Source organism: Tauraco erythrolophus, chromosome 11 (assembly GCF_009769465.1).
Source record: "Tauraco erythrolophus isolate bTauEry1 chromosome 11, bTauEry1.pri, whole genome shotgun sequence".
NCBI lineage: Eukaryota > Metazoa > Chordata > Aves > Musophagiformes > Musophagidae > Tauraco > Tauraco erythrolophus.
In genome coordinates, this window is record NC_141475.1 from 19254241 (window position 1) to 19275354 (window position 21114).

The 21114-nt window shown below is 46.1% G+C and overlaps 1 protein-coding gene across 3 annotated transcripts; it reads right to left on the bottom strand.

The window, feature by feature from the left end:
- Positions 1-214: 214 nt before the first annotated feature.
- EIF4E2 (eukaryotic translation initiation factor 4E family member 2) lies at positions 215-20694 on the bottom strand. Of its 3 annotated transcripts, XM_086618382.1 has the most exons (8): positions 20604-20692; positions 19668-19782; positions 18217-18351; positions 15638-15742; positions 12584-12736; positions 12359-12495; positions 3217-3295; positions 666-704 (listed from the first exon to the last, which is right to left on the bottom strand). In XM_086618382.1, exons 1-7 carry the CDS (start codon positions 20621-20623, stop codon positions 3250-3252), a joined length of 711 nt encoding a protein of 236 aa, XP_086474508.1. In that variant the 5' UTR covers positions 20624-20692; the 3' UTR covers positions 666-704; positions 3217-3249. The 3 variants fall into 3 exon arrangements, with proteins under 3 accessions (XP_086474509.1, XP_086474508.1, XP_086474510.1); XM_086618383.1 differs by lacking the exon at positions 3217-3295 and having other exon boundaries at positions 215-704; XM_086618384.1 differs by lacking the exon at positions 15638-15742 and having other exon boundaries at positions 20604-20694.
- Positions 20695-21114: the final 420 nt, after the last annotated feature.

A 21114-nucleotide genomic window follows, 5' to 3' on the forward strand; every position in this document is an offset into this window, starting at 1 on the left:
TTTTTTAAGCAAGATGTTACATCTCTAACTCCTCTGTCCATATAACTCCATGAATATGGGCCACCACCGGCACTGGGGGTGCTTTGCTGCTTCATGTAGGGGGGCAGCTCAGGGGAAGATGCTTTGTGGAGCTGGCAGAAGCAGGGCTCAGGCCTTCCCACAGCCTACAGAAATACCATCCCACCCATTTTCAGACAGTCAAAAAAAGAGAGACTGAAAGAAACAAAGAGACCCAATAATTTATTGGCAGAGCTGAAAGGGGGCATTTGAAAACCATGGGGCTGACTCTCCGCTGGGAAGCTCCTCCCAGCTGCAGAGAGATTTATAATACTGGTATCCCTCAGCAAAAGGCTCTGACGTTGAGGCAGAATCCCAGAGATCCTGCATGTCATGTAGAGAAAGAGAGGAAAGTGCTGCAAGATGTGGCCCCAAGGGCACGCTGCTAATCGAAAGGTTGGCCTTCCGCCCCACTGCTAAAAAAAAGTTTGTGTATGACAAAATCAGCCTCTATTGTCACCGCTGCTGGAGGGCTTCAGATGGATCCTTCCTCCAAGGAGGAGTGCGAGAGAGCGGCCCATGAGTCCCTTCAGAGGTCGGAGGGCACTGGTGGAGACCCCTCAGTGCTTTCAACACGGAAAGAGGAGCTTAGTGCCAACTCTTGTTCTCACAATGTGATTTTTGTGTTTCGAAAGCTTGAATTATCCCTGGAAAACAGAGGGGAGAAAGAGGTTAAAGGTGTGCAGTCCTTCCGATCACAACACCCCCACATTCCACCCATTATGGCTACCAGTGTTGCCATCCCAGTATGTCACTCAGATCAATGCTTGTTAAACCTCCTAAGCAGATCTGCCTTCTAACTAGACACTTTTTACACAAGTCAACCTGCTGCTCCAGAACACTTAGAACACAGGGAGATCCTGGTTCAAACCCATTCATCTGGAAGAAAAGTATCATCTCCTGTGAGCAAAGCATATGATAGACTCTGGAAACCTCCCTGATAGATTCTGGTGTTTAAACAACTTGCACGATTTCTTCCTTCCCAAACATTTGTCCTCAAGGATTCTCTTGGCGCACAAGTATCCTGTCAGTCCAACCTTCTCCTGCTTCTGGTCCTCATATTTAGGCTCCTTTTGTCACGCTGTCAACAAGTGTAGCTCTCCAGTCTCTCCTACGTTAAAAGAATATCTAATCTGAAAAGTTTAAACAGAGGAGCTTCTTCAGCAGCTTTTACTCACATGAGTACAGCCACGTGAGTTACAGGGGCTACTGACAGACAGGACTGCTGGTCCACAACCTTCAGTTGTACAGTCTTGAGGCACGTGGCAGCAGTGGAAGATGGGGCAGGTTACAGACACCTGTGTTAACACTTACTGCGAGCAGCAGCACTAGGCAAAGAATATTTACACATTAATAGAAAAGTGGTGTGTTTTTTTTAAACTCAAATGAAATGAGACTATAATTATTTTGAGAGGATACGTGTGGCAGCTCTTACCATAACAGGGACAGGGCAGCAAGTTGCCCAAACCAAACACTTAGAGTTGCTCCAGCACATACCACACCAAACTGGAGGAGCTGTGTTGAAGAGCAAAGGCAGCAGCTTCAGAAGCAAGGTGTTCTGCAGGACTGTAAAACCCTGCTTAAACCCTTGAGCTGGCATTGTGTGCTGCTAAGAGCTGCACAGTAGCTGTAACGTCACAGGACAGTGAATGCTGGAACACCAAGTTACAAACAAGTTACTCTGCAATGACATGACAGCAAAAACCATGCTGGAGGCCATCTGCAGAGGACTGGGGTTCACCTTTGCACTTGGCAGCAAAGCAGGCTGTGCTGCCATTTGGGAGCATGATTCAGGATTCATTAACTGGACTCCAGTTAATTTGCAACAATGGTTTGGCTTTCCATCCCATACTGTACTTTCACCCCTGCCTCAGGAGGACAGCACAGTTTGGTTAGCTCTTTCTCAGACAGCTTTCTACATTTCCCCTCCTTTCGCCTTTATTGGAGTGCCCCAGACCCTCTGCCCATCTCTAGTCTCCCTGCTCAGCGTAGGTAACCCAATACAGTTTAGAGCTGAATCAAGTCTGTCAGTGTTTTCCTAGACACCTGGCACATTTACTGCCTTCTGAGACTGGTATTTCACATAGTGAGTTGGTTTCCTCTTCTGGAAGGTCACTTGAATGGCATCTAACAATAACACCACTACTAGATGCCTGTGTAACATTTTGTAACCATTGATCCTCACAAAAAGCCAAATCTGTGAGGAAAGATAGGTATCATTTTCACCCATGACTTCAGAGCAAGCTATGAGAACAATGCTCGCCCAAAGCTGTGGAGGGAGGTTTTGCGCTCCCCAGGGGCCCCTCGGAGCTCAGCTGTGCTGGAACAGCGATGTACCACCATGGGGTGGGAATCGGCCAATGTAACACTTCGTTCCAGTGGGTTTCTCTGCCCTGGCACTTGGCAACGCAGCAATCCCACCTGGCTACAACCAAACGCACCTCTCATCGCCAGGCCTCCAGCTAGCCCTTTTTAAGGAAAGGGCCTGCCATCAGGGAAGTGAGCACAGGAGGGGAAAAACAACCTGAGCTGCGAGGCTCACAACAGCCCTGAGCTCACCTTGGCTATTTTCTCTGCACATAGTCAGTTGCCACTACCAGAAGTAGCAGGCGGTCTCATCTCATTAGCCACAGCGTTATTATTTCTAAATACAGTAGCTACTGTGTGTCCTTCCTGAACGAGCTTTTATTGACAGACTAATTTATTCTGCTCCAGCCCACTGTCAAGAGCAAAGGCACGTATGCCAAGCTCCAGGCGCCCCTCTCAGTATCCATCACATGGATGTGCTTAGCATTCATTTACCACTCTATATCTGCTTACAGTCAACCCTAGGCAACAGACCCAAGCTGAAGACATACCTCTCAGCCTCCTGGGACACAAGTCTGGGATACAAGTGCCTTGCACAGAGGAAGGACACATTAGCAAAATAGCACAGAGCATCACAACAGAAAATGCTGAGTGAATGGAGACCATGGTGAATGTTGGTGTCGTTGGTCAAAAAAAATTTAAAACATCATTTTGACCCTTGAGAAAAAGCCCGTAGCAGAATGGGCCCACCACCAAGCCCATAAGGCAAAAGAACATGCTAGCCCATGGGAAGAGGGTTGGAAGCTGAGAGGTGTGCCATGAAGTCACATAGGAAGAAAGATGAGGCCCTACCCTGGGTGTGACAGAGGGAAGGGGAGCGCTCGATCAGCGGCCACTGCTGTTCACCAGGCCATGAAACTCCTCCCAGGCCCTGGCAAGCCAGAGGAAAAACAAAAATGAAACAAAAAAAACAAACAAAAACCCCCACAGCAGTTCAGATCAAAGGCTTCTTAACTTTTAACGAGAGCAGAAACATTCAATGGCGTTTGAAAGGCACTTGTCTTCAGAGAGCAAGGCAATATTCTCTGATAGCCCTAGTGGATAGAAGCATCCTTAAAACCCAGCCAAACATCTGACAGCGCGAGGCGGCTTTGACGTTCTGCACAGACATGAAGCGTTCCCACCGGCTGCTGGTGATATAGGCACATTAATACCCAGAGACAGGTATGACCTTCCCAGTCACAAATGGAATATCCATTTCCTATTGCTAATAAAATAGCCGATGTTACGCCTTTCTGGAGGATTATCACATTCCTTGGCTGCTTAAACTCAGCCAGTTACCGGCCTCACGCTTCACCACATACCTGCCTATGTAGTAATTCCCCCAAAAGGGGCTTCTTTTAATGCCACACAGCTTAGTTATTATGGAACTCTTCGATCAGGCAGCAGAATCCAATCGTTATTAGAAAGTCTCATTTCCTATTGTAAACTTGCATTGTTAATGACGACTCAGTAAAAACATTACAGCTATTGGGAATGAAAACGCCTTCAAGTAAGTCAGAGGGACAGGCCTAACGCTGCATTCCCTGGTGGAGAACGTTACTGACGGACGAAGCTAGCAGACTGAAAAATTGCTGTCTCTGACGGAGGCAGCGTACTGAAAGCTCTCTCAGGGAAAAGATGCTGAGGTTAACGTGAGCACAACTATCATCTTCTGGGATCAGAGACTTCAGAGAACCTCATAGTTCTCCATGCCCAGCAAAACAGTGCTGGGTGTCTACAGCACATACCAAGCCATTTACTGAACGCAGAGAGGTCTTGTGGAGCTGGAGAGACCTTAAAGGGAACCCAAGTCAGTCATAAACACAGACCACCCTGCAGATTTTGTTGCTGGTACTTAGCAGCTACCTCACATCTTGTTTTCTGCATTGCCTGATCAGGCCACTGCAACACAAGAGGAGAGTCCAGAAACGGAAATCCTGTTATTAGTCAGCATCTGTGCCAAAAACAGACCACCAGCCTGGCTCTTACCTGAGCCTCACAGCATGTGCAAAAGCAGCTCAGGTGTCATATGCTCTTTCTCAGCAAAGTCATAGCCCAAATAAACAGAGTATACTGGCAGAGAGCCTGTCACATGCATTCTGCAAGACTGTACACCACATACAGGTAGTCTTGCTGGGAACCTAACACAGACAGCACAAGCAAGAAGCTTGTCACTGTGGTGTACAGCTTGGAACTTGTGACGCTGTCTTCCCAGACCACAGGTCAGCAAATCCCTCTTTTGAAAGTGCTGAACGTGAAATTCTAAAATACACTGACTTCTGCACCATCAGTACAAGCCCGGTGAGTGGCAAAACATTGCAGTTCTTCCCAGTTCAAAACTGCTTTGACAAAACTTCCAAGCAGCAACTAAATCTTCATAGTCCCCCCAGGTGCAGCCTCCTGTGAACTACCGAGGCGATCAGCTGGTCTAAGAGAGTCCCTATCTATGGCTGGCTAGGTTTGCTGATCAGTCTCGCTCCACCCATGGCAGCTCAAAATCCTCCTGATCTTGACTAGAATGGACAAGAGAGTGACAGTCATCCACAGGAGTCCCAAAGCTACAAAGTAGCTGACTCAGACATGAGCCCTTGAGGTCACAGGAAATGCAAGGGAGAAAGACAGCAAAGTGTACTATGGATGCAACAGGACGGGACACAGCTGTGGTGCACTAGTACACCAGGGTCAGATCTGCAATTCATCTTGACATAGAGCAAGCAGTACACTGCCTGGAGGAGAGACACCCACAAGTGGCTCATTCTCAGCAAGGCAGCAGCACAGAAGTCCCTAAATGGGAACTTTTCCCCCAAGTCTCCCCAGACACAGCACCTCCAAGGCCAAGAAATCTCCCAGAGAAAGGAAAACTGCCCATGTCACCCAGTCAGCACATGGTACTACACACTGTGGGTACAACTGCCTCCCTCTCGAAGAAAGTCAGGGGAAAGAGAAACTCTGAATCTTAAGTCCTTTCGGCTGCTGAATACAGGCTGGAAAGCTATGCACATCTCCAGCCTTGTCAGAAGTCTCTACCTACATATTTCCCCTCCAACCTCCTTCCCTCCAATCCAATGCCTTGTGATTACGGGTGGTAGAAACGTGGTTGAAATACATCTTCTGTCTTTCCTCTCCCACAGTTCTCCCCAAACTCCTAACTTCTGTTCTCTGCAGATGGGACACAAGGGCAGATTATTTGTCAACATAATCGATAATTTATGACCCCTTTCAAACCATGGAGTTCCCTGTTCCAACATCCCAATAACATCATGCACATAGTCCTTTAGCTGCCAAGTCCTTCTCACAGACATAGAGAAAAAGCTCTTCCAGCCAAGAATTTCTAAGCCAAGACCCTCATACATATTATAGTACTAATTACTCCAACTATCTGCTGACTTGACTGAAAAAATCCACCAGGATGTGTCTGCCCTAATGTACCTAAACTATGCTAGCAGAGAAAACTGCTTTCCATTTTGTACTGAACAATCCTGCCAGTTAATTTCGTCTGGCAGAATCTTTACGACCCGTGACGTGCCAAAGGCACAGTGCCAGAGAGTCTAAGAGGTTATTTTTATGTATAGACATTTTTAGTACCTTATTGCTATACTGTCTGCGCAGCGATCAGATACTCAGTGAATTGATCCCCAACACTTAGGTTATTCCCACTGAACAGATGGGAAATGGAAACATTAGGAGGCTAAATAAAGCCAGCCAGAGCTGTTCTTCCACACTCATTCCTGACCCACAACTGTTGAAATTTCCCATCTTCTCCCCCACTGTCCAGGGTCAGGACCCAGGCAGGGCTCCCTTTATCCTCATCAAGTAAGTTGGGGAAAAAATGCAAAAAGGAGCCGCTATCAGAGACTCCAGCAAAAAGAGGAAGAGCAGCCACAGCTGCTTCAAGGGACTTTCCAAATCACCACAGTGCAAGCAACACTAGCTGTTTTCTCCAATCACCCTCAATCTTTCAGTCCTAGCAGTTCCCCTTCAGTACCTCCCTGTGCAGCCCTGCCTCCTTACCATCTCCTTCCCCAGCTAAAAAAGGAGACGGAGAGCTCATACTGCACCCTACCCTCACAACAGTCACCATGGTCTGACCCTTCTGCCAGTCTGTGGGCAAACCCCCAGCATACTGACCACTCACTACACTCTGCAGGTATGGTGTTCAGAGCAGCACAGCCTCTTCCTGAGTGCTCCCCATGTTCTTTCTATCAGAGTGTTTGGGATTTGTTCAAAGCCAGTCAAGAACTTTGCGACAGACCTGAAAAGTAATAGCTTTAAAAAATCTAGGATATTCCTATAGCCTGAAATAATTCTTCCACATATCTGGCTGTACTTCAGCAAAGGCAAACAGGGAAGCCACTATGACTTTGAAATGAACACATCTGAACTGACCTCCTTGAAAAGAAACATGAAATAAATAGGTTATAGTCACTTCTTTGGTACAAGACAGGCCACCGAGACAAAGAAGCCTTTTATAAAGTCACAGACATTTCTGAATAAAGTGTACTATGGAGATGGAGAACAAATCAATGAATCCATCATTTCAAAGCCCAGGTCTACGGAAGTGCTCTTAGACTTGCAGCACCCGGAAATATTACTGGAATTGGAGAATGGAGTGATAATCAAATTAAGTCAGTATTGCAGAGACTTAGGAGAAGAGGACAGCTATCAGATCTGGAACCTCACCACTCTCCTCTAGCTTTTATTCCTTCTCTCAGACTTGAAGGAATGAAGGTGAAACAATGCAGCTCTCTAGAGCTCGCAAGACCCAAGGCGACCAGCCTTCCACTAACAGGCATCAGACAGCATGTATGGGTCCTGTTTGCAAACCATCTAACTTTAGACAAGGTTAACCCTGCCTGCACCACTTAAGATACAGTCAAAGACAAAGATGACACAACTAGGACAGCAGCATTGAGGAGTTCTTCTAAGGTCTTGAAAATTAGCAAGCAAATGGAAACCGGTGCCATAAAACCATAACAGAGTTGCAGAATTATCTGAACTCTGATGTTAACAAGGGAGACTTCTCACAAGCTCCCCACCACCAGCTTACTTGTCTCACAAACACTGATCTTGCCAAACATCTGCCACTTCCATGGGGATTTCTCTTCCTCATTCCTTACTTTTTGTGTCATTTCTCACTTTCTTGTCCCTGGAACCTTGCCCCTGCACCCTTCTTACAGTGCCCTTATTCCCTCCATAGCATACCTGCTTGTTTCCTAGCTAAAATACAGTCTGAGGCCATTTCCTCCAACTGTCTGCAGTGAAATGAACCCTGTGTCAGCCCTATTAAGATCAACTATTCTTCTCATTTACTCAAGCCGTCCCATTAGTTATCAGTGGTGACTTTGAAAGGAAAGGAGAGTTTTATACCCTGCTCAGCTCTCACTGCAGCAGGCACTTACAAATAACTGAAGCTTTGTTTTCAGAAAAAGCAGCCTTGCTTTAGAGCTGACAGGATGATCCATAAAGTCACAGAGCAACCAAAATATTTCCAGACCAGTCAGCTCAATGGCAGTCTGCTGTATGGCCACAGGTCTGGTGTCTCCTGGCATATGAAGCAATGGTGTTGAATTTGCCTGGGATTCCTGGATGGTAGAGCAGGTGGGAGCTCTCAACGCAAGAGATGATAGTCACTGACTATGCAGTTATCAGTATGGGAAAGAAAGGCTGATAACCCCAGGCAGGGCAAGGCAACCAAGCACTTAATGCTGCAAGGCTCAAAAAAAAAAAAAAAAAAAAAAAAAAAAAAAAAAAAAAAATCAAACTTGACAATGATCACTTCCCCTCCACCTCTCTCCCAGCTGCAGTTAACTCACTACAGATACCTAAATATTTTCAGTGGCTTTGTTGAGACATGACCAGGCTGTGGCCAGCACTATTATGCTTTCAAAAAAAGCACCGTGTGCCTCCTAAGGCAGAAAAAGTAAGTGGTCATTCTTTTTTCCTTAATTCCAAACCACTGGGAGTGCCACTGACCATAACCTACTGTCACTGCTGCACCACGTCATCTCCAAGGTTAACAACGCTGATGAGGAGAACCTGTTAAGTGGTTCACTACATCTGAGTGCACTTCTTTCAGTCCACCTCTGAGGGAACAAAGAAAAGCAATTTCTCTCCAGCTACTGAAACAAGGTACCCCATAAAATGTCACATGTGTTCTTTCCAGGTGCTCAGCACTGTAACGTCTAAGGTACTATAAACCCCCTGGAATTAAGCAGAGCCCAAGAGATTGTTCTAGCTCTTCTAGCAAGATTGGAAATTAATACAGACTAGGCTGACCCTTCCACTCGCTGGGTTTAGGCAGCTTGTCAATATCACAAGCAAGAGAAAGGACAAACACAGGAAAATTGCAATGAAAGATCTGCTTATCTAGCTAAACGCACAAGTCCCACCACTGAGAGCAGAAGGACAGAATGCAGAATAGCTCCTTGGAATAGCTGTGAAGCAACAGATACTTTTCAAATGCAGCTTAGCAGCACCACTGCTTTCTGAAACAAAGGGGGCTGCAGCTTCACTGACAACTCATGAAAAATGGTGTCTAAAAGTGAGTTAATATGAAATGTATCATCACAAAAGGAATATATAAAACCTGAAACACAGGGCTCAGGTTCCACAGTGAGGGGCATGCTAGCAATTTCTACAGAAGCGTTCATTTACAGTGTGTCAAAAGCTAATCCAGGTCAATTCACTACCGAAAAGTCAAGGTTTTGAGAAACGCCTGTTCTTTTCTTGCTAAGCGTGCTCCCTTCCCTGAAGCACAATCAATGCCAATCAAACCCTGCACATGAGCAGAGCTCTAGTGGAGAGATGCAGCCCATACAAATGAAAAATGCCACGAGCCCCCCTAGAAAGGCAGTCCTGACAAAGCCTACAGCACGGCTCTTCCATTAGAGCCTTTCATAAAACACAGTCAGAGTGTGAATATAGAGTGCTGGCTAGAAAGCCCTCTCGAGTCATAAATCACATGGTACATGCGCAGCATAAGTGGAGTTTATTCATGACGGACAGTATTTCAACAGGGCTTGATAGATGGGTGAGGAAAAGGAGCCAGACTTTATGGAGGATAGAACTAGTTACACAAGAGATTCTTCATTAGTGAGAGAACCTTAAGGATATGAAGCATAGCCAAGCAGAGCCAGACTGAAGGCTGAGGCTGTGCTGCTCTTCTCCGTCAACAAAGCAGGCACCGTCACCTCTCTGCAGCTGCTGCCGCGTGCTGCCTGCTGGTACCAGACGAGAAAGGCGCAAGAAGTTGGTCCACGCATCACTACACAGAAACTCCACTGACAAGCGGTTCTGCTCTGAATTTACACCAGTGCCATTAGGAGGAGATACTGGGCAGTACTACAATCAGACTGCTGCAGCTCAAGCGAGGCAAAGGAAAAACAGAGTTCTTGTGATCCTACATGGCAGGAGGCGAATGGCTTAGATCTACCTCACTAGGACACCATCAACTCCTGACTATCCCTCCTACCCACAGAAGAATAAGCGGGAGACAAGCCAGTCCGTCTCTATTTAAGAACTGCTCCCAGCTGTAATATGAGCTACCAAACTTGATTCCTCAAACACCTGTTATTCTTAACAACCTCATTTTGCACCATACGTCAGCAGCACAAAATGAAACTTTGATGCTATGCAGAAGAGAGGGCAGCAAGCATGGCACGTTACGCTGTTGTAGGGAAATAAGACCACGATACCGGATGTACCATCACATAAGGACTGGCAGCACAAGAACAGTTACAAAGATTGCTATACCAGCATCCTATGTCTTAGGAAGTGCTGGTGGCTATAGCTTATAAGGGAAAGGCCACACCATTTCCATTCTAAACCTGCTACATGAACCACCACCACAGCTTCAGTTGGCTCAGGACACAGCTTTCCCTACAGAGATTGAGAGAAGTCAAACACCTGCCTCCTCACACTGCAAAGCCACATCACCACAGTCCACAGCCTGCTACTGCTGAACAGGAGCAAAACACCCTGTTATGTGTCCACATGAGCACTTTGCTGTCTCCTAACACGGACAGAGAGTCGATAGTGCCCTCTCCTGGCAAAAAGTGCATGAGAAACATTACTGGCCAAATCGCGGATTGAGAGCAGTCCTTAAGAGAAGGATTTGGGGGTATTGGTTGATGAGAAGCTCAACATGAGCAATGTGTGCTGGCAGCCCAGAAAGCAAATAGTATCCTGGGCTGCATCAAAAGAAGCGTGGCCAGCAGGTCGAAGGAGGTGATTCTGCCCCTCTACTCTGCCTTCGTGAGGCCCTGCCTGGAGAACTATGTTCAGCTCTGGAGCCCCCAACATAAGAAGGACATGGAGCTGTTGGAGCGGGTCCAGAGGAGGGCTGCAAAGATGATCTGAGGGCTGGAGCACCTCTTCTATGACACAGACTGAGAGAGTTGGGGTTGTTCAGTCTAGAGAAGAAAAGGGTCCATGGAGACCTTCTAGCAGCTTTCCAGTACGTAAAGGGGCCTACAAGAAGGCTGGAGAGGGACTTTTGACAAAGCCGTGCAGTGACAGGACAAGGAGTGATTGCTTTAAACTGAAAGACAGTAGATTTAGATTAGATCTAAGGAAGAAATTCTTCACCATGAGGGTGGTGAGGCACTGGAATAGGTTGCCCAGAGAAGTTGTGGCTGCCCCATCCCTGGAAGTGTTCAAGGCCAGGTTGAATGGGGCTTTGAGCAACCTCATCTAGTGGAAGGTGTCCTTGCCCATGGCAGGGGAGTTGGAACTAGATGATCTTTAAGGTCCCTTCCTACCCAAACTACTCTATGATTTCATGAATACAAGATTTCAACAACAGAAGTAGGAACTTCCAGAAAACAAAGATGCCTGGACAAGATTCAGTTTAACAATAATAATTTTTCTTCTCTTCTCTTTCCGACACACAAGGAGGGAGGGTCACATGGAACACTAGATGCCTACAGGTAGTTTAAGTGAGTCATCTGTATTATTGCTAGTGACCCACACTCAAAATTGGCCACAACTGGAAGCTAGCTGTCTGCTAAAATCAGGACTGATCTCACCAAACTGTTTGACAGCACGCTGATGATGACACGGTGATTATGTGGAAAGGACAAGCTAACACAATGAAAAGAAGTCATGAAAGGTACTTGCACCTTGATTATGGGCTAGATTAGAAACCTCACTGCTCTGTCAATGCCTTGCTAATTTGTTTCACTTTTTCTAAGTAAACCTTTTCAAGTGTTAATTTAACCAATAAGACCCAATCAGTGTATTGGTTTATAAAAAGCTCAAGAAAAAAAGAAAAAATTTACATTATTCACCTCTAACTAATACCTATATATGCAATTTTTTCTCACTTTGTGGGAAATAAAAGTCACCCTGAATGGCTTGGTATGGTAAGCTATAATAGGTTTATTTAAAAATACAGCTGTCCTCTCTGTGTACCATGATCTTCTAGTCTTGTTAAAGAGCCTCTGTCACCAGGGCCTGGAAGACTTAATATACGACGTTTATTATGATTAGAAATCATTTGTACAGCACTGTAAATTCACACAGCACTTTCCCAAGACCATTTATAAGTCTAATGGCACTATAAATCCCTGTTAGCTTCTGCACTTTATTCCCCAGAATCTCTATTTATTCAAATGATCTTGTCCCCCCCCACTGCAATCTTGTCTTTGAATACATCAAGCCACAGTCCCACACTGGGCTGCCCATCTCCCAAGTGACAGGCTGGGTGGATTGCTAACAAAGCCCTGGACTACGCACTTCAAAAAAATATAAGGTTTTACTAACAACAGCACGATAATGACACAGATATTTGGCTTTCAAAGCGCACTGGCAACAATCGCTGCTGTTTGTATGACTGTTTGCAGTGAACAGCCCCAACGCACACGAGCACTCCTCTCCATTCCTGCCATCTGCATTAAATTGTTCAAGCACGCATGCAACCAGCAGCAGGCCCTCCCCCTGTCACCACACGTACTTGATGCTGTCGGTGTGTGTTTTATATTCCATGATGGTGTTGGGAGGTAGGTTGAGCACTCTTCGTAACGTATCGCGTATCCGGGCTGTTGTGGCCTGGTCGCTGGCTGTCTTGTTCCATATCGAGATAATATCCTCCTACGGAATAGCATGTGAGGGGTAAGCAGATGGTACGTTTTGTAGCCCTGCCAAATGGAAGTACATGCCAGTTCTCAGAAGCGCTTACCTGGAATCGGACAGAGACGACTGCCCCACAGATTTCTTCCCCCACCATAAACTGTTCTCCCAACATTGCCAGAATGAGATTCTCCCAGCATCGTGACGCTAAGCCCTTTCGCAGACGAATAATCCATTTACCACCATTTTTGTTGGCATCATCCTAGGAAGAGGAGAGAGAAATCAATTTGTTTTCTTCTAGCTATTTTTCTGCTTCCCACAAGACAGCAGAGCCACAGACAGGAGCAGATATTGATTGGGTGGGGCAAGGGACAGAATGGAGGTATTTTCAAGCAAAAGCATTTTGCTTCTCCCTCATACAAGCAGAGACAGAGGTACACCACTTACTTTGAATACAAAATATTTGAAACAATGACTCTCAGCGTTTCAGATGAAGCTCTGTGCACTGAAGACTTGAGCTCTAGTGTCCCACTAGCAAAGCCTAACACCAGCCTACCAATCTGCATACAGAACCAGAGGCAAGGGCTCTAAAACTATTCCTAGAGAATGATTCCTTCTTTGTCTAAACCCCTGTACATGCAGTTCTGCTGGTTAAACAGGAAAAAATCTCTCATCAAAGAACATGGAAGGCATGGAAAGAGTTTGCAAAGTGATATTTAAAAATAAGAGAAAAGTTGATAAACACTTTCCTTGCACATTTCCAGGAGTGGGCTCATAAGTTGTGTTAACACAAAAAGAACCAGTCTGTTCTCTGGGAACCACTGACATTATCACCCATCATACAATTGAATGCTTGTTCGAGGCTGCGATGACCCAGGGAAATAACAAAAAATGAGGGAGAGAGTAAAGAAAAAAATTTATGCTAAGCACCCAGTTCGTCACCTCAATATCACGATTCCATATGTTGCACCCGAAAGAGAGATGAAAACTGCTACAGACACCCCTGCTTCACAGAATGCACACCTATGTCAAACTGCAGCTCCTCCTCTGTGCAGAACACTGGCATTCTATTGTACAACACTGTAGCTGGGAAATCTTACAAGGTGAGAGGGGAGCAAATTCCATCCAAAGCTGAAGAGAGAGAGGTAAGAACAAGTCAAAGAGGTAGCAGTTAGGAAGGGAAAGGGAGGACAGGTCTAGGACAGAAACAGAGAAAAACAAAGGATAACTCAGAGGGGACTGCACAATACAGGATATCCCTGGCCAAATCACCAGCAATCCTCTCTGTCAAGCTGGGATACACCTGGCAAGAAGGCAGCCCAACCCTTCTTAATGAAACAAAGTTAATTTTATTTTTAGCTTTAAAGCTTCGCTGGGGCTCAGAAAAAAACCACACATTTGTGTGCTCTCAGAGGCAGCAAGCGCTAACGAAGCAATCCTGAGCAAACATGGAAGTGCCGGCATGACAGCAGCATTCACCAGACTCCTAGTTCTCACGTATGTGCTCAAGTAAAACCTGCGCTGAAAGGGGAAGGCGACAGCTCCAGACACACCTCAAAGCGTGACAGCAGCCGCATGCACGGTGAAGAATCCAAATCAACACAAGTTCTAGGAATGTGGCACACTCCCATGAGACGCAAACTACTTTTTGGTTAAGTGTCCTTGTTTTCCAAGCTGAGAACATCACACTTTAAGAACTAAGCTGTCTAGGCTTCAGCCTTTAAGCACAGAGTTGGGTTTAACTCCTCAAATTCCACAATGATTAATAGGGGCCAGAAAAGGGTATTGCTCAAAATATTTGAAAGGTGGTTTAAGCAGGTTCAAGGCTAGAAAGAGAATGGTGATTGGGAGGCAGATGCTGTACTGTGTGTTTTATGGTTATTGTTCGTTTTCTTTCAGGTTAAACAAGCTTCGGTTCAGTCAAGCATTTGATTTCCCTTTACCAGAATAATAATGATCTGCAGCCCAGTAAATCACCAGGGAACATTATGCTCAGTGGTTCTGACTTTACCCAGAAAAGGCACAGATGGATCCAGAAAAAGATCAGAGCTACATACGCGCATACATGCGCCTACAAGAATGACAGTAAGTAAGGATTAGTTCGGAAAAGAAAGGAGCATAAACAAAGCAAGCAGCAAAGGAAAGGTCAGCAGCAAGATCCCAGGTCCTCTTCTATAAATACAAGAGGGGAGTGGGGCCGGACGTAAAAAGACAAAGAATCTCTCCGTCTCCATCTTAAAATGGCTACAGGGAAAGGCTTTATAGAAATTCTGGTATCATTAGCTTGTGGACTCTCTGGCTGACACATTATCAGAGCAGCTAACACACTATGAGTCTGAAGAGGGTTAAACGTTTCATATAAATTGTATTTGCAGTAACTGGCTATAAAACACCTTGCTTAAAATAATTGCCAACTAGGGTCACATATAAATTTCTCAGGACCAAGCAGCATAATTAGGTACTTCAGAGCAACACATAAAACCCTCATATTGCGAATGGTATTGGTCATTGCTGGAAGCAGGCCAGGGACTGGAAAAATGGTTTGCCAGGCAAAGATTTTTTTTTTTTTTTTTTTCCAACAGATTTGGATAGGAACGAAAAGAAGCAAACAAAGTGTCCTGGAACATAAAAAGCAAATGAAGGGCTAAGACTTCTTTCCACCTCCAGTTCTCTGTACAGCGAGGCATTCAACCATTTGCACCTCTTCCTTCCTTGTCTGAAACGGAGGGTTGGTTTCTCAGAAGTTTTGTTGAATTCCACTTACAAAAGTCCAGCCCTTCTAGAGGAAAGCCCAACACTGCTGACACTGGGTAAAGTCATAATAAGGGCCAAGCGTCTATATCAGGAGGCACAGAGTTTAGTTGTGGTCCCCGCTTTGCCGGGCTCCAGGCAACGTTGCCCACGGGCAAAGGCAGTTCTACAACCTTTGGGGGAGTGCAGCTAGCAACGCTTTGCACCTTCCCTCTCCTCTGCCAGCCAGTCACAGGACGGCTAGGTTACATGGGACAGTTCTGAGGACAAGTTCACAGGAAGCCCAGAAGAAAGGACTGCGTCCAAGAGACGCCTGGAGTGCCATTTAATGACAAGAGTCCCTTCACTGCAGAAGGTTCTCTCCAGAATACTCCAGGAAAATACCAAGGCAGAAATGTGAGCTCCAACTCACCTCCCACATGGGTTTGATCCCCTCTTTGAAAAGATGGAAGTCACTATGGCCTGTCAGGTCCCCAGGACGTACCATGTGACTGTAAAACCTCCAAAACTGCTCCACCTGCAATGACATGAACCAAACAATGAGGCTGCTCAAACTGTTCACAGTCAAGACTCCTACAGAAACAGGCTTCCCTTGTCTACACCAGCTGGCCAGAGCCACCTTCCTGTCTTCTGTTCTACCTTCTTGTCACAAGGGTGTTGATTAGGATACCCAGCAGGCAGCAGTAGGTTCACAGCTTGGGTGCCTGTTTTTGACTGGCTCCACTACCAGATGAACTCTTGAAATATTCAACAAGTGCCTCCAAAGTCACTTAGTGTTTACCTGAAGAAATCCGTGCTAAGATGACTGCTGCTCTGGAGAACAGTTCCAAACATACCTTGTAAATCCTACTGCCCAAACTTTCAATTAGTGGGTATGTGTGAAGCGCACCAGCTACAGCCAAGCCTCTCTACACTATACACGTTAGCCCTGCATCAACCACTGCTCTCTGCAATCGTGGAGGCTGCAAGAGCCACCAAATGAGACTTTTTTAATATTTAATTTTACTTAAGTATCCAGGTTTTAAGACAAAAGACACATTCTGGTGCTGGTTTACGATCTTAAGGCACCATTCAGAGCTTTTATTTAAATACCTCTTACTTCCTTTTAGAATCAGTCATAGTCCATTTTAATCACTTTACTTTGACCAGTTTCCATTCTGGCACCTTTGTGTCTACTTGAGACAGTCTGGCTGGAAGGCAAGGGAATTATCTTTTCTAATTCTTAAAAATAACATATTTATCCTTTGAGATTCTCTGGATGAGAAAGGCTTTAAGAGGCTGGATCTTTAAAACAAAACAATGCACTGGAAGAAATTACACTAATTACTACATTTTAAGAAGACTCTACTCAGTAAGACAATAGCTATTAAGCAGACCAGCAGTGAAGCTGGAGGGGTCAGACATCATCCCAAGTACTTTATCAGAGACCTTAATGACTTGGCCAGCACATGGAATTCTGCTCCAATCTCTGACCTCTGCCATCCAAGCAGGAATTTGCTTTTATAGCCAATAAAATTTTGAACCAAGACTGAGGTAGGGTCAGAAGCAATCTATTTTGGTCAGACACATCCAAGCGCAGAGTGGAAATTAAATTCTTACACCGAGTGAATATGCCCTCTAGTGGTTCACACTTAAAAGCTCTTTCTTAGAGATTTCTACTGAAAAGCAAGTAATAAATCTGAACCCAGATTTAGGCTCAGACAATTCTTTCTGAAGCTTGTTCTTCCTCCTCCTCAAACAGAATTTGGAAGCAAACACATTATCAGATCTGTTGGCTAGTCTCTCTCCATCCTAACTGGACTCTAGCACTTCCAACCTACAACAGCAGCCACAAATTCTTTGCAGCAAAGGCCAGACAACAGAATGTGTGAAGTTTTTCCTCTAAGGAAGTAAAAATCAATGTTAAGTCTACAGTGATTTAACATACTTAAGAGTTATTGCCAGATCATCATGCAGCAGCCACATTTTTCATTCACTGAACTAAAAGTACTTGCTCACACAGGGGAATAAGAGCAGTAACTATCCAGGATGATAGGCTTAGAGCTATTCTTCCCACTCTTATCCTGTGTGGACGCAATAATGCAACTCAGCTGCTTAGACAGGCATATTTTTGCAGCCTCCAGAAGGGATAAAGGGAAGCTGTTACAAATTCTCACATTACAGAAGATAGAGATTTACTGGTAGGCAAAATTAACCTTTGCAAGGGATCCTGGAAAGTCTGGACAAAATACTAGATTAAAAAAAAAAAAACCAAAAAAAAACAGGCAACAGACTTCCTAGCCTCAAGAATGGCATTGAATGTGGTGCGTCTATAATGGAGACATGTTTTGCTTACATATCTTGGGATCTTAATAACAGTTTTACGCTGCCAGCACCATACAACACCACAATACTGCCTTTTGAGGATACGCTCGACTTATTCCAGGAATAAACAACCACAAAGAGTAGAAGGGGAAAGGGAGAGCAGTTTGCCTTTTAATGAACTTCACTGCAACACCAAAATGCACCTCAGTCATCACTTCCAGACAGGCATCAGACAATGGGCCACCAGCTGCTTGTATATACAGCATACCAGATACCTGTTCCAAACACAGTATTTGTGGTGGAAACACAGGCAGAGGGAAAGTGGGTGGGGGCGACCACACAGTCTTTGCTTCACACCTACATTGCATCCAGAAAAGCTGTTCCTTTCTTCTCTTGCTTACCTGTCAAGTTCTGCCCCAGCTAGCAGATTTAAGCTACGCTGGAGTTCTATTATTATTCCAGCTATCACCATTACTGCAGGCAGGGATGCCTAGCACAGGACAAAGAACTGCTTAAGACACGTCATCTGCTGTAGGTAATTCAAGAACTTATACGTAAGTCATGGCAAATCACTCGCTCTCCTCTGTTCCTGACAGCAAGAGCAGAGCCTGCATGTGCATACACACTAGCCAGTCACGAAGACCACGCTATGCCCAAGTGAGACAAGGACAACAGGGATATACTCACGGAGGCAAAGGTGCCAATCTGTTTGATGTTCTGTTCATAACTCTGCGAGCTGGTAGGCCTCCCGGGTGTTCGTCTGGAGTACCAGAAGGTGTAATTATACTGCAAGGGGTGTTCAGCTGGCCCTGGGACAACAGCCTGCAGAACAAAAAGGCTTGCTTACCCCTTATACATCCCTCTAAAGGGGGAATGGGAAAAATTACATTCACAGCATCAAAAGTCCACATGTTCCTGCCCTCACAGACTATAAAACAAACAACTGACCCTCGTTTTTACAGAAAAATACTCCCTGTTAATTGTCTGAAATGGACCATTAGGCTAACAGCAGCTGACTACTTCAAAGAATATTAGAAATTTGCAGTGCAGGGATAACGAAATAATAAGCTCAGGAGAGCATCACAAAAAAGCAATCCTCATAACTATTACACGCAGTATTATGAAATTTTCCTTTATCCTTAATTGTTCCTATCTGAAAGAAAAAAGACAGACAAACCAGAAAGGGCAATGCAAGAGTGTTAACTTTTTCAAATTAAGGAAAAAAAAAAAAAAAAAAAGACACTCTCCTCCTCCAGGAAGAACAAAAAACATTCATACTAAACCATGATTCAAAAGCAATTATAACTCTCCAGTGACACCAACTCCATTAAGCAACCAACACCCTAACTCCGGGAGGATTAGTCTGTCTTAGAACTTGTTATGTCAGCTTTGGCAGAACCCATGGCTAGCAGTAGGCAGCGATCATTTTTCAACTTCCAAAATATCCAATTCTGATTAAAAAGACTTATAATGAGCATAAAAGAGAACAAGAACACATTACCCAAGAGTCAAAATTGACAGGAAAAAGAACACAACAAAAAACCTTCATCTTGTACCACTTGACATTGTTTTAAAAGAGTAACCAGGGCTTAAATCTCTACTCTCCTCTTGTCTATGGTAAGCTTAAAAGGATTGCATTACTTTAGATAGAACAGTTTTCCTAAGAAAAACAAACAAATAAACAAACAAACAACAAAACAGGATGGATATATGTCTTCTTAACTAGGCTACACTACACTCACAGAGACTCGTCTTAAGAATTATTTCAACAGTAGCACAAACACAGCCTGGTAAACCAACTGCAAGCCACTACTCCCTCATCAATCAGTCCTTTCCCTACATCCTCTCCCATAATTTTTTTTTTTTGAAAATAAAACTTTATCTTTCATTTCTATTCAAAAGCCTGGCAGAGCACTAGCTATGTTTGTGAAGGAAGCACTCATCCCTCAGATTATATATGTCCAAAAGCTAAGTCAGATTATTCAAATGCTAATGTAGCCCATCTGTCTTCACTACAACAGCGCATTAAGCAACCACAGACCACCAAGACACCTCTTCCTTATCGCTGAACTGAGGGCTGACTCTCTACCACTCCCACGGCATGCCCTAGCGATGGAATGCAGACGCCAGCACAGTACCTTCCTCTTGGTAGTACTCTGTGGTTTCTCTCGATCATTCTTTTCCTTCTCACTGTCTTTCTGTGTGTTATTCTCCTCATTCTGGTCATGGTCTCCACTATCATCATCTTTCAATCTGATAAAGAAAAAGAACAAAGAAAGTAAGCCTTACATCTTGCAGCTGAGAATTTTCAAACCAAGTCCCAGTAGTCTCTGCCTCTAAGCTCCTCCGTGGTATAAAGACAATCAGCGTTTGGAAATCTACACTTGACAACCCACACAGTAAAAACTACTACTACTTTGCACGCCCAAGGCCCACCACAGGCATCTCAGGCACACAGTTTTAAGCGGAAACGAGCAATAGAATACGTTTTTAGAACAAAATCAAGCAGTTCGCACTAGATACTGATCTGCCAAAGAAAACCTCAGCTACTCGTCAGGGTCCCTAAATACTCAGGAGGCGAACATGGAGACACTTCACTGTGACTTTGCTGACTCTCTCCCACCAGCTCCTCGCACCCCTAAGTCTAGCAGCGGCAGCCCCTCAGGCACGCAGACGCCACGCCAGCGCCCTGCACCCCACAGGCCTCTCCGCCCGCCCCATTCCCTGCGAAAGGCCGGAAAAGATGAACGAGCAGAGGGGCTAAAGGCAGCCCGTGACTCCCCGGTGGGCCCGTCCCTCGGCGGTGCGCGGTGAGCGACGTCTCGCCAGGAGCAGAGGTGAGTGCCGCCGGAGCATCTCCCCCACCCCTCGGGCCCGCATCCCCGCGGGGCCGGGCAGCAGCGCCCGAGCGGGGCCGGGCGCGGCGGGGCGGGACGGGGCTGCGCGCGGCCCCGTGACTCATCGCGTCTCGCCCGGCCAGCGCCGAGGCGGCGGCGGCGGGAGGCCCCGGCGGGGAGCGGGGCCGCGCAGCCCCCCGCAGCAGGGGGGGTCGGGGGGCCGCGCTGCCGACTCACGCGTCGAATTTGTTGTTCATCGTCGCTCGCGGCCGCCACCTCCGTCCACCTCAGCGACTTCCGCTCCGCCGAGTCCGCTCTCCAAAGCCTTCCGCCGCTTCCGGCCCGGCAAGAGCCGCCCCGCGCTTCCCTCCGGCGCCGTAAGCACGGCGCACGTCGGGAGGAACGGAGGGAAGGGGAAATGGGCCCTCCCGGTTGCCATGTGAGCGCGGACGCTGTCGGGGTCCACGCTGCGGGGCAGCCGCCATCTTGAGCGTGGCGGCGGGGTGGGGGTGGGGGAACAGAGCCACCATGTTGGGAGTGGCGCGAGGCGGGCCCGCCGCCGAGCGGTGAGGCCGGGCGTCGAGCTGTCACCTCACATGAGGTGGGCGTGAGGCAGAGACACAGCCAGCGGGTTCCAGTGCCGTGCCACGTTATTCATAGCGTTCGTTTGTCTCTGATAGATATATTTTTAGGAGTCAAACTGTCTCTCTTTAAGGAGTCTGCCCAACTTGCCCCCTGTGGTGACAGG